The 17,689-nt window shown below is 33.7% G+C and overlaps 1 protein-coding gene across 3 annotated transcripts in view; it reads right to left on the minus strand.

The window, feature by feature from the left end:
- The window catches only part of AGMO (alkylglycerol monooxygenase), a 196,009-nt gene that overhangs the window by 67,931 nt on the left and 110,389 nt on the right, over positions 1 to 17,689 (minus strand). For all 3 annotated transcript variants that reach the window (XM_079151906.1, XM_079151907.1, XM_079151905.1), the window contains exon 5: positions 10,791 to 10,894. In XM_079151906.1, the coding sequence (XP_079008032.1) occupies positions 10,791 to 10,894 (104 nt within the window). The remainder of the gene's footprint in view (positions 1 to 10,790; positions 10,895 to 17,689) is intronic.

Below are 17,689 nucleotides of genomic sequence, written 5' to 3' on the forward strand. Positions count from 1 at the left end.
GTTCTGAATGATGGCAAAATATAGTTAATTGGGGGAAAAGGAAATGTGTTAGGAAGTTAGAAAAGACTTTACAATTTCAGAAAGTGAACATAGAGAATGCAGAAGAGCAGTAGCAGTTGATGTTTATATAGAAGGAGGGAAAAATATAAGAGAAGCACAATACTGGGAGAGAGGGAGAAAGAATAATAGAATTAGGCTGATAACAGAAGATAAGATTGAAAGAGAAATAAACACAGAAATAATACAAGATCAAACTAAGATATACAATCCAATGAACCCTCACAAAACAAAGATAAAAAAAACTCTTAAAAATGCTGAATATGAGATAAAATAAGACAAATAAGTACATGTATATATATTCCTGAAAGAATCATGACAGAATGTACACACACACACACACACACACACACACACACAAACAAATACACATGGAAGGAATAAGAAAACAGAGTGATTTAAATATATATATAGGGGCTGGGGATTTAGTTCAGTTGATAGAGTGCTTGCCTCACAAGCATAATGCCTTGGGTTCAATCCCCAGCACCACAAAAAATAAAAATAAAAATAAAAATAAATATATTTACATATATATGTATATGTAGAAAAATTAAGAAAAAAAGAAAGAAATTCAGTATCTTGGTGTAGACTGAAGGAACCTTCTGCACTAGAGTGGTCAAAATAATTGGTTGGAATGGGTGGTCACTGTCTATCTCCAATACTCTCAATTATTCTTGATTAAAGTACTGATAGAGAGATACAGGGGTGAGAGAGGATAACCCCTTTCTGTTATTGTTTTGCTCTCAGTTGCCAGTAGCAGTGGCCAAAGATTGAAGCTGTTTGACATAATACTCTGTTTTCTCTCATTTCTCTCATATTATACCACTCACCACCTAGGTCCCATGCTGGGTGCCTGCTGGAAAACAGTGGCTGTGTGAGTTTTTTTGCTTTTGTTTTTTTCTGAAATTATAAGTCCCACTGATGTCATGTAGGGCGTGCTAGTCACCAAAGTTGTTCCTGCTCTCTGTGACCAGTCAGAATACAGTGCATGCTTATATAATACCCAAGTGTGCTTGTCAAGAACCTGCATGGTTTGCTGTCTTTTGGTTCAGATGAGTTCAGGTAGTGGTTTTGATCTCAAATTTCTCTGCACCAAGACACACCATGGTGCTGTCTGAAATTGGTCTTTGTCTACTCCCCCTCCCTTTACCCATGGTGGGTTGGCTCCAACAGACTCTGCTCTGCTTCTTCTTTAATTTATTCAACTTTCTGAGTCCCCAAACTGCTCTGAGAGTCCAGCATTAAATCCCAGTGAAATCCCTCTTTCACCCACCTCACTAAGAAGCTGTGTGTCTGCTACCTTGATCTCAAGCCATGGAGCAACTTGGGAAGCCACCTCCTCTACTCTACCCTCTTCCCAGAATCTCAGTATTTGAAATTCTTTTAAGGAAATTTGTCTCCCATTTTTTGTCCCCATTTATTTATTCATTCAATCATTTTAGTTAATTTCAAAAATATTTATTTCATATTTTGGATTATAACTCTACACTATATTATATATTTTATTTTTTAATTGTTTCAGATCCAGGCCATTGGATGATCTTTTCAGATGGCTGCTATGTCCCCTTGGCAAATCCAATCTTTATTTTTCAAACACTTCTCACTTCTGTAACTATGTTTTGAAAATAAAATTGGAGCATTCAGATGTTTTATCCTTGAAATTAGAAAAAAAAAAAAAAAAACAAGAAAACGAAATGTTAACCCTGACACTGCTATGTATTAATAATATCCATGGGTCTAAATCTATTTTATTGTATTCATTAAGGCATAATATAATGATTTGTAATCAAAGATTGAAGTAGTTTATAAAATAATACATTACAGTATATGGTAAAAAAAAATAGCACTTAACCACTTACTTTAAATAGCACTCTATAATTGCAGCTATTTTTAATTGGTTAATATTAAGCTCAAATTTGTTTTAAAACACAAATAATATTATTTGAAATTCAACAAAATTGAATTCTTATCTTTAACTTTACATGATAGACCTGCTACTCCAATTTTTATGATGATATGGAAGAAACACACTCTGAGCTTATTTTTTGTCTTCATTTCACACATCAATTTTCTTTTCAAAGACATGACTCATTTATTATTTTCTGTAAAGTACATTGTTACCTTGGTAACTGCCAAATTGTAGGCTTTATGTAACAGTGCTGATGAGGAGAATTTTACACATGAATCAGAGAAAATAAAGAGACCTGAAGTCTGCTCTTTGCTTTTAATTTCTTGAGACACTAATTACAGACCACTAATTATCCCAGAGCCTTAAACATTTTCCTATCTTTTAAGGGACCCAGTAGTGATGGTCAAAAATCCAGATTGACTTACAACCCCTACAATTCACTGCCCATTGCTCAAGATTTTTTCATTTCCATCTTCAAAAAATTAGTGTCATGTGATAAATTCCCAATGCTCATTTCCATGTTTGGCACAATTTTCTGTGTGCCTGATTAATGGACATGAGATTATAAAGGGAATATTTTCCAGAAATAAGAAAGAGGTGAACCTGCATTTCACTTAGACTTTAATGATCTGTAACTTTGGATACCATAACTTTACAGTGGAAATAACGTAAAGGAAACCAAGATAAAGATTCAATAACCTGGCATTAGGTATCTAAACTTGATTTCCAACCCAGCAATGTTCAATGTGGTGTGACATGGTGGAGTTTTCTGAGATTCATTTTTGTAACCTTAAAAATAGATAACCTAAATATATTATCTACATAATTTCTTCAAATTCTGAAGTATATGATGCTCTAATGAATTTTTGTGTTGATTCCTCAGATAATTAATTCACTAAATATATTGATTTGCCCCTAAGAAAGACTAAATGTTTTTGAGACTCTTTTAGTAAGCCATATATTCAGTCTATTTTGTACAAGATTACAAAAGGCTGTATTAATACAGATATTGCTTACAAAGGGAGTATAGACCTGAGATTGCAACAATTTGTCTATACATACAAACTCCAATTGAGTGTACTTTCCACTTCATTCTACCTCATACTGAAGGGAAAAGCAGCTGAGAATTATTTGAATTAACTTAGGCAACTTCAACTGGCAGCTTGATAAGCAACACAAAAAGAAGAAGGGCCCTTTCTCTTACTCACAGAATATAGCCCACAAAGAAATGGAAAGACAGTCAGGTATAAATAGTTTCTATCTAATCTCATTGACTATTTTGACCACATCAGTGAAAATGATTCCTTAATTTTTCATTAAGAATTATTTTATTCTTTTTTTCTGTTTTTGTTTCTTATGTGGTTTTGCTGTGCTGATTGGTTCATGGACATGTATACAAATATATATATATATATATATATATATATATATATATTTCATCTTTTTCATTTTAGCATTTTTTAAATGTAGTTACTTTTTCTTGCCTTGCCTTTTGAGGGTTAGGGTTTTTGGTTAATATATTTTGGATGTGTTTTACATTGTTTTTCATTTGTCTTATTTCTCTTTTTCTTTTCTCCTGCTAACAACCAAATTCTCTTTTTCTCTCCTTCATTCTCTCTGTACTTTATTATTTCCATTATTTCTGATTCTTATGACCATCATAAGCTACATCTCATTTACATTCTTTTCATTTTCAAAATTATTGACTTTTTTCTACCTTTTATCACATTTTCCATTGACTGTATTCTTACCATCTTTCAGTACTAATTGATTTATATAACTACTGCCCCCACCATTAATGCTATTATAATTATTACTGCTATTAATGACATAGTTGATACCTATTCTTTGCTTTAATGCTAGATATGGTTACTTATTGTTTTGCTGTTGACAATTGCTGACCCTAACATTTCTGGTTTTTGTGGCAATTAACATTATAGACATCATAGTAGAAACCAAGTATTTAGTTTAATACTGTATATTCTTTACATTGGTTATTGCTACTGTTTTTCCCCCTATTCTGTTAGGTGCTAGGAACCTATAGGGACACTGTAAGTTCATAGGGTGGAAACACTGATACTGAACTCAACTTAACCAAAAGACAGCACACCTTGCTTCACACAAAAATTAATGACAATCTTCAACTATAGTTAAACACAAAGAAGAGAAGAGACCAAAATACATATTAATAACAAGACCTTAAGTAGAAACAGCCAGGGATAGGCTCCTAAGTCCCACCTATGGACATCCATTGCTATTGGAAAAACAGAAATAATGAAAATGCTGGGGACACCAAATCTACAAGGGGGGGTCTCAATCCATATCACTCTAGGATACTTCAGAAAGTGAAAACTATGCCTATAAAGGTCCACACATAAGAGTTGAAGAGAAATCCCTTCCAAGAGATGCAGAAAACTCAACACATGAGTACAAGAAATATGAAGAACTAAGCTATTGCAGCACCTCCTAAAGTTCATAGTTTGCCAGCAAATGACCATCAAAATATTGAAGTGAATGAAATATCAGATAAGTAATTAAAAAGAATTATTACACAAATGATCAATGAATTCTAAGAGAACACAGAAAATCAACTCAGTGAATTAAGGAAGTCAGTACAGAATATGAATGAGAAATTCAATAAGGAATAGAAATATTGAAAAAGAACCAAACAGAACTCTTGGAAATGAAAGACACAAAAAATCAAATAAAATGTTTAGTTGAAAATCTAATAGAGTAGGCCATGCTGAAGACAGACTCTTAGAGCTGGCAGTTAAAGTGACCAGCCTCGAACATTCAGACAGTATTAAAGAAAAATAAATAAATAAGTATCCATGATCAGAATGTACAAGAGCTCTGAGATAATGTGAGGATACCAAATTTAAGCATTATTGGAATTGAGAAGGGATGTGAACTGTGGGCTGATGGGATGGACAAACTTCAGGGAAATAAGAACAGAACACTTTCCCAACCTTCCAAATGATGGACCTATTTGGGATGTATTCAGAATCCCAAATAGATGAGATCAAAAAAGAACATCTCCACAACACATTATAATTGAAATGCCAAACACAGAGAATGATGATCAAATTTTAAAAAACTCTTGAGAAAACCATTAGATCACATTTAGAGGCAAGACAATCAGAATTACTTCTGATTTCTCAGCACAAGCTCTACAAGTCAGGAGGGCTAACAATGATGTGTTCCAAATCTTGAAAGAAAATAACTGTCAATGAAGGCTACTATATTCAGCAAAGCTATAATTCAAAATTGAAGATGAAATAAAAACCTTCCAAGATAGGCAGAAAATAAAAGAATTCATAACTACTAAACAGTCATTATAGAACTTACTAAAATACTGCACACCGAAGAAATAAAATATGAACCTCACAGCTCACTAAAGAACAAATCTCATTTGAAGTATAGTTAACCAAGTGAGAAACAGGACCAAATTAAACATAATAAATAAATCAAAACAGTAGGAATTAATAAATATCTCCCTATAATAATGCTGAATTTAAATGATCTCAACTCTCCAATTAAAAGACATAGGCTGGCAGAATGGATTAAAAGACAAGAGATGCATTTTACAGGCAAAGACAGCCACAGGCTGAAAGTGAAAGGATGGATATTGCCACACCATGTGAACGGAACCTCAAAAGAAGAAGGAGTAGCTATTCTCACTTCTGACAAAGCAGACTTCATACCAAAATTTATCAGAATTCACAAAAAATGTCACTTCATATTAGTAAAAAGAAAAATACAATAAGAAGTGAAAACAATATTTATGCCCCAAATGTGTACAACTAATTACATAAAAGCGACACTAGTACTTCTTTTTTTATTTTTTTCATTTATTCCACAAATTTACTGAGTAACTATTAGATATGCCAGGCCCTCTGGTAGGCTGGGATACAAAGATATACAAGACACAGTTGTTGCTCTCAACCCCTCAGGAACATACATGAGTTAATAAAAGTGACAATAAAAAAGCCTATGAACAAAATACTATGACAGCATGAAAAAGTACAATGATTCTCTTTCCTTCATCAATAAGAGGATTTATTCCTACTTGCAATAAAAATGCATTTAGAGTTTTTTAAGGATCAGTCACCATGTTCTGGACACTAGAACTTCTGAGGTCTTCTTCAATTTCTTTCTTCAAAGTTCTGTAGTTTTCATCATAGAGGTCTTTGACCTCATTGGTTAGAGTTATTCCTAGTTTTTATTTTTTGGGGTATATTATGTAAAAATATGTAACAGCAAATCCTATCAATATGTGTAACTACACTGGACCATAAACAATATAGAAAAAATGATGAAGGAAAAAATAAAGGAGGGTAGATGTGTCCCTCCCTTCCATCCCAAGCCCTTTTCTTCCCTGCATTCACTACTCTGGACATTTAATTCTAGTCTTGAGCTATACAGTTATGAAATGAGTTGTATTTTCTTCTGTGTTTAGACATCCGGAGTTCCAGCACAATCTATACGAGATGAATATATATATATATATATATTTATTTGTTTTCCTTGTTTATTGCTTAGAGCTATGTTGTGTATTCTAATGTACCCTCCTCCCTCAAATAGACACATTGAAATTGCATCCTTTACCACCCCAGAATGTTACCTTGTTTTGAAACAGGGTTGTTGCAGATGTAATTAGTTAAGATGTAGTCATACTCACCTTAATGAGCCCTAAATCAGTATGACTGATGTACTTATTTAAACAGGGGAAATTTAGACAAAGACATAGGAAACATACTATATAAAGACCAGAGTTAGGCACTCATAAGCCCAGAAACTACCAGAACTTAGAAGATAAGATGCACAGTGTTAGTGATATCCTGATATTGACTTTTTGACCTCTAGAACTCTGAAAAAATAATTTTTTTGTTTTTCTAAGCCAGACAGTTTGTTGTATTTTATTACAGCTGTCCTAGGAAATTAATTCAAATTTTAACACAGGTCTGTGGTATGATGGAGCTGAGCTGAATTTCTTACAAGATCCATTCCAGCAAATGTTTTAGTGCCATTACAGGCTTATAGATTTGTTTTGCCTACGCTGCTGTGCTACTTTTTGGTTGATATACCCATAGTTTATATTTTTTAATCAGTTTTGAGACATCTGGTTTCAAATACTTGACTTTTTCACTTACTAGATGTGCAATTAAACTTACTGATTTTCAGTTCCCTGATAATAATATTTGACCTAGAGAACCATGAGCTTATTTATGAGGATCAAAAGATATAGCAAGCCAGACTCAGCAATTTAGTGAGGCCCTAAGTACTTTAGTGAGACCCTGTTTCACATTAAAAAATAAAAAAGGCCTGGGGATATGGTTCAGTGGTTAAACATCTCTGGGTTCCACATACACTTCAGTGTAGAATTTTGATAGCCAAAAAAGAGCTAAGCAGGGAAAATCATAGAAAAAGATATAATCAAATAGATCAGGGTTGTCCAGTGAGTCAGAAGAACCTCAGAACCAGAGTCTATTTCTAGTAGTTGTTATTCTTGCCATCCCCTTGTGCAAGGAGTTTTTAAAGAAAAAGTTGAGCATTGTATTTTTCCACTTCTGTCACTATAAAGAAATACCAGAGAAAAGATAATTTATAAAGAAAAGAGGTTTACTTATCTCATAATTTTAGTTGCTGGAAGTCAAAAAATATGATGTGGGCTCTGGCAAAGCTACTACCTTGACTGTGTAACCTCATGGCAAAAGTGAATGTGATAATAAGCAATCACATTATAAATAAAAAATGAAGAAGAGCAAGTGAGGACCCACAATTTCTTTTGAGGGCACACTCCAAATTGATTAAATACTTCCTACCAAACTCAAGCTCTTAACTGTTCCATACTAGCCCTAGTATCACCACCACACGTATGAAGCTCCTAACATATGAAACTGTGGGTATAACATATCCAAACCACAGTAAGCATCTTATTAATTAACATAATATGATTTAAAAAAAAAAGCAGAGGAGATTGTTTTTCCATTTGTGCACTCTAGGTACCGTTATTGAAAGTCAATTGATCTGTGTATTTGTGAATTTATTTCTGGACTTTCTATCCTATTCTACTGATAATGTGCTAATACCTTGCTGTTTTGATAGCTACAGATTTGTAATGTGTTTTAAAATCCCTTAGTGTGATGCTTCCAGCTTTGTTCTTCTTGATAAGGTTTGCTTTGGCTCTTTAGTGTGTATTATGTTTATGTGAATTTTCAAATTGTTTTTTTCTGTTTCTGTGAAAAAAGACTTTGGAATTTTGATGGGAACTTTATTGACTGTAGATCACTTTTGGGAGTAGGAAAATTATAACAATACTGACTCTTCTAATCTATAAACATGAATATCTTTCCATTTTTTTGTGTCATCAATTTTTTCATCAGTTGTTATAGTTTTCAGTATAGAGATCTTTCACTTCCTTGGTTAAAGTTATTCCTAAAATAGGTTGTTTATTTCTTTTTTGTTGCTATTATAGATGGGATTTTTTTAAATTATTTTTTTCAGACAAATCATTTTTAGCATATAGGAATGCTGCTGATTTTTGTAAGTTGATTTTATATCGTGCAACTTTACTGAATTTGTTAATCAGTTCTAATAATTCTTGGTGTAGTTTTCAGTGTTTTCTAAATATATGATCAATGTTCTCCCAGAAGAATGAAAATGGATCTTTACACAAGAAACTTAGAATGGGTTAAAGACTTAAACATAAGACCTGAAACTATAAAGCTAATAGAAGAAAATACAGGGGAAAAGGTGCATGATATTGGTTGGCAGAGATTATTGGATAAGATCCTAACAGCATGGGAAACAAAAGTAAAAATAAACAAATGATATTGCATCAAACTAAAAAGCTTCTGCACAGCAAAGAAAATACTAGAGTGAAAATACAACCCACACATCGGAAGAAAATGTTTGCAAAATATATATTACATAGGGAGATAATATCTAAAGTATAAAAGGAACTCAAACTATTGAATAACAATAAAATAAAGTAAAAAAGGGTAAAGAACTTGAAGAGACATTTCCCAAAAGAAGAAATAGGAATGGTCAACAAATAAATGTAAAAGTGTTCAACATCTCTATTCATAGGGGAAATGTAAATTAAGACCAAAATGAAATATCAAATAAATTTTCAAATGATTAAACATAAGAAGTGTTGGCAAAGATACAGAGAGAAGGGAAGGCTTATATACTGTTATTACTATTGGATATTAGTAGAACTATTTTGGAAAACAGTATGGAATTTCCATAAAAAACTTAAAGTAGAACTACCTTATGATCGTGCTACAGTGATTATATCCAAAGTAACTGGAATCCTTATGTCAAAGAGATGTCTGGATTCCCATATTTACTGCAACACTATTCACAATAACTAAGATATATGGAAACAATCTGAGTGTCCATTAGTGGATGACCGGATTAAGAACTGTGGTACAGGTATGCAATGGAAAACTATTCAACCTTAAAAACAGGAAATTCTGCTATTTCGAACAACATGAATGAACCTAGAGGACATTGTTATGTTAAGTGGAATAAGACAGACACAGAGAGATGAATAATATATGATTTCATTTATATGTGGAAGTTAAAAAGTTAAAATGGAGAGTACACAGTAATTAGCAGGGAGGGAGCATGGCGGTATGAGGGTAAAGGTGGAGAAAGGGCAGGTGCTTGTCAAATCATACAAAGTTAAACAAGCAATTTCTGATGTTCGATTGCACACCAAGGTGACTATAGTGAATAGTAATATATTGTACATTTCAAAATATCAACAAGAAAAGATTTTAAATGTTTTCCCCTCAAAGATAAATCTTTACAGTAATGGATATGCTAATTAACATAATTTGATAATTCTGAAATGTAAATATGTATAACAATCACGTTGTATATATAAATATATGCAATTACTCTGTCAACCAAAAAATGTAAAAAAAAAAAAAAAAAAAGGCAAGGAGTTCAAGTACATGTTATTTTGGCATGCAAAAATGTGAATTGATTTTTTTAAAATTGCTCTTGAAAGTCTCTAATGAAAGCTGTTTGCATATATTTGGATTGGGATACATTGTCTATACATCCCCTTCCTGGCTGAGAGTAAATTAAAAATGCCAGTGACTTTCTCATATTGCTGTATATCTCAAGGTGAGTTTTTAGGCCAAATAAGAGACTACAATTGGAAAAGACCTTTTGCTTCATGTGTGTCTGGTCTTGCAAAGAAGAAAGAAATATTTTAGGGTCTGACCTTACAGAGGAAAATGAAGCATTTTTATAAACATCTCCTATTAATTTATGTTGGGACTAATGACACATTAACTAACTCAGGCTGACTCCTTACTTCCTGGTGAGTGAGCAAGATCAAGGCCTCAAAGGCGGTTTCAATAGTTAATGACGATGAATTGGACCACCGTCAGGGATTGGTTAACAATAGTTCCGCGAACGTGATCAGCTCGTGCTTGCCATATAGTCTTATGGGACTTTTGCCTGCGTGAACACCCCATGCCTTGCTGACCTTTAAGCTGATTGGTTCCCGCCTAGCCCCCACCCTACATAAAAGCTGTGTGATTTCCTCAATAAACGAGTTCCTGTTGTGACGGGTCTCCCTGACACATCTGATTGTCCTCCACACGGAGGGCTGGGAGCGGTTGGTCAGTCGGCCTTACCTATCCCGGTCTGACCTTGTTGGGGAGTGTCCCCTTCCCTTGCCGCTGGTCGAGAAGAGCAAGGGGGCTTAAGACCCCAACAAGTTTAATATGAGGAAAGAGAAATAGTTGATCCTTAAAAAACAAATCATTGTATCACATTTATTCAATTTCATTCGACTTACCCAGGAAGTATATATCTGGAGGACAGATTGTCTCAGTGCTGTGGATAAGTTGTAGTCTTCAGAACTGTGGTGTACTTGGTGTCCAGCCCACATAATGTTAACCTCTGCAAAACACATAATTTGAAATGAGCCATGAGAAAAAGAACAAAGTAACTTCCATTTCCAATTATGCATGTTGCTCTGTTGAGTGAGGATGAAAAATCTGGAACATCTCTGGAAAAGCTAGCCAACACAATGATAATTGAAATAAGGCGCCTCAAATCATTTTTATAAATAGGAAGTAAACAAATTACAAATAAATAAAAAATTGAAACATAGCCAATAAATATGTATAGCATATATGATATGACATAATGCCTTCAGCAAACTAAAATGACTTCTAAAATTAACACTTTGCTAACATATTACAATATAACAGATCATAAAAACCAACTGGTAATGTGGTAACAATACAGTCAATGGATAGTGATGATTTTTCAGTATGTGATAACATATTTCTAATTAAGAAGAATTCTCTGATGGGTGAAAATAGTACATAAATTTTGGAATGAAATATTACATAATATTGTTTCCTGATGGTCTTTTGAGATGTATTAAAAATGTTGAAATAAGAAACAAAACAGTAATATTTGGTCTTAAGATTTAAGGTTTTCTTTTTATGTACAGAAATGTATTAACTAATGGTCACATACGGTTCTTCCCATAACCTACCAAGACAGTATTTATTTCTAAAATCTTCCCAAATAGTAGCTATTTGTTCTCATAATAAAGAAGACAATGAATGTTCTTATTTTTATCACACACCCATGGCTTGTTTTCCCTACAAGTATGACTCCATCATGACCCTTCAAATAAATGACACAGGAGAAGCCAAGTCATTTTTTATTCTGCTCATATCTTTTTCTTCAGTAGATACTTTTCATTTCCTAAGAGAATCACAGCTCAAAATGTCACATTATATAATACTCAATTAAAAACATATATTTGTTCTTACTTAATTTATGTTTGATCATTTGCTACAAATCCAGGAGATGGAATTATCCATGTGGTATTATCATTGTATCCTTATCAGTAGAGAAAAAAAATAAAACACTTTAGGCTTGGATATATGGGATGGAAGAGTGGGGCTTCATTGTGAAAATACCAGTCTACTGATCTCTGCAGTTCCTGTATATTCTCTGAACAATTTGTGTAGGGAGTTACCAAACAAAATATGCAAAGCAAAATTTTCTTAGCAAACAAGTGATAGCTCAGAGATAGAAGAATAATTTAATTCTGTGAGGGTGAGAATATTGTGAACAACATTATGAACAGAGAACCTTATCAGATATTTTTCTATAAAAAACATGTACAACTGATTAGAACAAATAAAATTTAAAATATTTAAAGTCATAAAATACTTTCTATAAAAGTATTTTCATTACCCAGCTTCTGATAAGTAAATTACATACTGAATAGTTAATGTTTTAATCATTTTAATAATTTCTAATTATGATACTGTATTTGTACCCAAAAAATTAAGAAAATTGTTCCTGCACAAATGAAGACTAATTCACCACAATGACCTTTCAAACTGCCTGGTCATAATCTTTGAAATAATTTAGTACCAAAATCTCTGACTTATTGATCAGTACACATAGCTACACACAAGAGATATAAGAAACCCTGTGGCACTTTTTATCTTCTCATGTTGTGTGGAATGAGTTCAAGAGGTAATAAAGCTGATGGATTTCCTAAGGTTTTATGACTGTATACAGATTGAGCCCTTGAAGCAATCTAAACACCATTTTCCCTGTAGAATATACTCAGCATCAAACATTTCAGAACTTACTACTTATAAACCTTCATTAAAGCCAACATATTGTATATTTTTGGACCTTTCAGAAGAATTTAATTTAAAAAGTTTATTTTAATGCATCCGTATAATGAGTTAACAAGGAGGGGAGCTAATCAGATGAGGTTTCATTAGAGCATAATAATGTGTTTTCGAGCTACTTCCTTATAATCTCCACAGAAGCTAATGTAGAACAAAGAATCCACAAAGGTGGAGGTTAAAGACCTGTCTCTTTAGTTGTTTTAAAAGCATTTACTTCCTATCACAAACTGTGTGTAACACAAGCCTTCCTTCAATGAAGTACAGCTGTATAAACAGGGTACAGTAACAGGATCCTACCACCTTACCTCTGTCACTTTTTAAAAATGGGAAAAACAAGCAGGAAAATGGGACTTTTTTTTTTTTTTTTGGCAATTTATATTCAGCCTGGAAATAAATTATTTTTCAAAAGTGATTATAAAAATCATTTTGTAGAAAACTGTTCTAATAATTCTTTTAAGAACTAAGTGAGTAAAAGTTAATTGTGCATTTACATGTTTATCTTCCCTAATATTTGGATTGATGAATTTGTCTGTTCTAAGTAAAGAAAACAAAGAAAGGAGGGGAAAATATATTATTCTGAATGAGCTTCTTTTTATGAAAGACTTAATTAATACAATTATATATTCTTTTCAATAACAATATTTTTCTTTTCCTATAAGCAAATCATAGACTATATAAGTATATGGTATGTTATTATAGTTTTTCAATGACAAAATTAGAAGCAATTATACTGCTTTCCAGTGCCAAAATGTAGATTGGTATAAATATATATTATTAATACTAAGTCAACAATTCCATTCATTAGGCCAAAATTTAAATAACATTCAAGTGTACTGTATTCTTAAGATGTTAACTTTTAAAAATTTTTAATGAAATATATATGACAGTAAAAAACATCTTTTGAATATTCAGTTTTACAAGGTTTTAACAGATACAGCTATGTAATCACTACCACAGTCAAGATGAAATCAGTTTCATCAACCCCCAAAACTCCCCGATCCCCTTTGTGGAGAAGGGACAGAGAATCTAAGATGGTCCGAGACTCAGATGATGAGATCATGGACTTTGACTTGAAAATGCAATGGGGCAGAATTTTGTGACCCTGGGAGAGGCCAGTGTCCTTTGAACGTGGAAGAAATATGAATGGCTTGGATTAAGGAGCTGTTGAGGGGATGTCCCCTAGTGACTCTAGTCTACTGGTAGTCATGCTGTCTTAAAATCCTCTCCCTTTGGGTGTGAGCTAATTTAGCAACTCCTTCCAGAGAATAGAAGAGAGAGGTTGATGGAATGTCCTTGCTGATATTAAGTTGCAAAGAAAAAAAAAAGAGTAGCTTATGCCTCCAGTGCTCTCTTTTGCGTTTGCATGCTGTCTGAAGAAAGGCAGCTGTGTGATGTTAACTGCATTTTGGAGAAGCACAAGTGACAGAGAATTGGGAGAGATATCTGACTTCCCAGCCAGGAAGGAAATAATCTTCGTAGTCCAAATGCCACAAGGTACTGAACCCTGCCAACAATTGGGTATATGGGTTTGGAAACAGATCTTCCCCCAGTCGAGTCTTCAGATGGCACTGCACACTGCTAACAGTGGTACTACTGAACCTTATGAAGTTTGAGCTAGAAAAATATCTCAGCCATGCCCGAGTTCTGACTCACAAAAATCATGGGGTACTAAAAGTGCCTTATTTTAAGCTACTAATTCGTTACAAAGCAATAGGCAATTAATGCAGTGGTCAACTCTGATCTCCATTCTCAGTCCCTGGCATGATTTGTTTTCTTATAGTTTTACCTTGAGTTGTCGTATAAATGGATTCATAAGCATTTAGCTCTTTGGCATCATTTAACATAATGTGCTAAAAGATTCCCGCATTTTGTTGTGTTTATTAGTAGCTTGTTCCTTTTTATTGCTAAGCAGTATTTCATCTGTATAAATGTGCAAACTTTTTGTTGTTGTTTTTATTTGTTCATTATGTGAAGAACATTTCAGGTGTTTCAAGGTTTCTGACAATTACACATAAAGCTTCTGTTGATATTGTCATTGAGGTTTTGTTTAGATGGAAGTCTTCATTTCACCTAGGAGTGGGATTGCTAAGCTGTACAGTATGTTTACGTTTAACTTAAGAAACGATTCTTCCAAAGTGGCTGTACATTTTTGTATTAGCACCAGCAGTGTGAGAGTAGAGTTCCAATTGTTCCACATCTCTGGAAGAACTTGAAATCATTAATTTTATTTTTATTTATTTATTCGATAGCCATTATGATAGGTAGCACATTGAAAGGTTAGTTGTATAGCTGTTGTGCCTAATGACAATGACTCAGGTGTTTATTTGCTATCTGCAATCTTATTTTTGAATTATCTATTAAAAATGTATGCCCATATTTAATTGGTTGATATATTCTATATACAAGCCCTTTAATAGATATGTGACTTTCATCAATTCTGTCCCAGACGGTAGTTTGACTTTTCATTTTGTAACTATATCTAATAAAGAAAAAAAATTAATCTTCATGAAAGTTAATATACATACTGAAGAGTTACATTAAGTTATAATGATATTTAACAGAAAACAAAGGTTATTTTGGAGAAATGTTATAGAATGTGAAATCTGTTAGTGTATAGAATCTATATATGCTATACATCTAAACATATCTATATCACTCTCATTTCATATGTTGCTACTTATGGAATGGGGAGAAGTGACCCTTTAGGTTAATTCAAGACATAAACACAGGTCTACATAGAATTTCCACAGTTATATATGACAGCCATTTAATTCAAAAACTGGGCAGGCTGGAATGTCCTAAGGCATCTTTCAAATGATGGTGTTGACTTCACTCATAATCTGGTAAAAAAAGGTTAGTTATGAAGGAAAAAGATGTTACAGGTATTCTGCAAAATGTTAGTATATTTGGCTCAACTAAAACATATAAATAACATGTTATAAAACATTGGACTGCTATAAGGTGACTATGGAATATCCAAACTGTGTCATAAACCTTAGTTTTGTTCTGCTATAACTGAATACCTGACACTGGGTAATTCACTAAACCAGAAATTTATTTCTCATAATTCTCAAGGCTGAGAAATTCAAGATCAAGATACTAGTAAAGGAAAGCCCATTCTCTCTACTCCCAAGATGGCACCTTTGAATGATGGATCCTCATTAAGACTGGATGCAAGTGTCCTCACAAGGCCCAACTGCAGAAGACAGCAAGGGCAAATATTCTCCTGTATATTAACACCACTTATCTAAGTGGTGTTAATTCATTTATGAGGGTAGAGCCCCACATGTCCCAAACACTTCTCAATGGATCCTACCTGCCAACAGTGCTGCATTGGTGATTAATTTTTCTACACCTGCATTTTGGAGGAGACAAAACCATCAAAACTATTGCCAGCTGCAAGAGTCTTTAGGAGTCAGATAGTCCAAACTAAATTTTATATATAATGAAAATAAGTTTGGAAGAGACAATGGGAAATGTTTCACTGAAGTGGAAAAACCTTTTTCTCTCTCAGCAGTGATTTATTTGATTCATTCTCCCCTTGGATTTTTATTTCTCCTTCAGAAATGGAGATGACTTACTACCAAAAGCACTATACAGAGTCAATGCAATTCCAATTAAAATCCCAATGGCATACCTCATAGAAATAGAGAAAGCAATCAGGAAATTCATTTGGAAGAATAAGAGACCCAGAATAGCTAAAGCAATCCTTCACAGAAAGAGTGATACAGGAGGTATCACAATACCAGAACTTCAATTATACTACAGAGCAGTAGTAACAAAAATGGCATGGTATTGGCACCAAAATAAATAGGTAGACCAATGGTACAGAATAGAGAACACGGAGACAAACCCACATAAATACAGTTATCTCATACTAGACCAAGGTACCAAAAACATACAATGGAGAAAAAACAACCTTTTCAACAAATGGTGCTGGGAAAACTGGAAATTCATATGCAACAAAATGAAATTAAACTCCTATCTCTCACCCTGTACAAAACTCAACTTAAAACAGATCAAGGACCTAGTAATTAGACCAAAGACCCTGTACCAAATAGAAGAAAAAGAAGTCCCAAATCTTCATCATGTCAGCTTAGGACCAGACTTCCTTAACAAGACTTACAAAGTACAAGAAATAAAAGCAGGAATCAATCAATGGGATAGATTCAAAGTACAAAACTTTTGCTCAGCAAAGAAAAACATCAACAGTGTGAAGAGAAAGCCTACAGAGTGGGAGAAAATCTTTATCACACGAACTTCAAATAGAGCACTAATCTCCAGAATTTATAAAGAACTCAAAGAACCTTACACCAAGAAAACAAATAACCGAATCAATAAGTGGGCTAAGGAATGAGCAGATACTTCACAAAAGTTTTACAAGCAATCAACAGATACATGAAAAAGTGTTCAACATCTCTAGCAATTAGAGAAATGCAAATCAAAACTACCCTAAGTTTTTACCTCACCCTAATTAGAATGCAATTATAAAGAATACAAGCAACAATAGGTGTTGGCAAGGACATGGGGAAAAAGGCACACTCAAACATTGTTGGTGGGGTTGCAAATTAGTGCAGCCACTCTGGAAAGCAGTATGGAGATTCCTGAGAAAACCTGGAATGGAATCCCCATTTGACCCAGCTATCCCACTCCTTGGCCTATACCCAAAGGACTTCAAATCAGCATAATTGCTACAGTGACACAGGTACATCAATGTTTATAGCAGCTCAATTCACTATAGTTAGATTGTGGAACCAGCTTAGATGACCTTCAACAGGTGAATGGATAAAGAAACTGTGGTATATAAACACAATGGAATGTTATCGAGCCATAAAGAAGAATAAAATTATGGCATCTGCAGGTAAATGGATGGAGTTGGAGAATATCATGCTAAGTGAAATAAGTCAATCCCAAAAATCCAAAGGTCGAATATTTTCTCTGATAAGTGGATGATGATATGTGGCGGGTGAGACCTGGGGCCCAGGGTTACGCCACTTGCATCCAAGATGGCGACTAGTAGAGA

Source organism: Sciurus vulgaris, assembly GCF_902686455.1.
Source record: "Sciurus vulgaris genome assembly, chromosome: 8".
Lineage (NCBI taxonomy): Eukaryota > Metazoa > Chordata > Mammalia > Rodentia > Sciuridae > Sciurus > Sciurus vulgaris.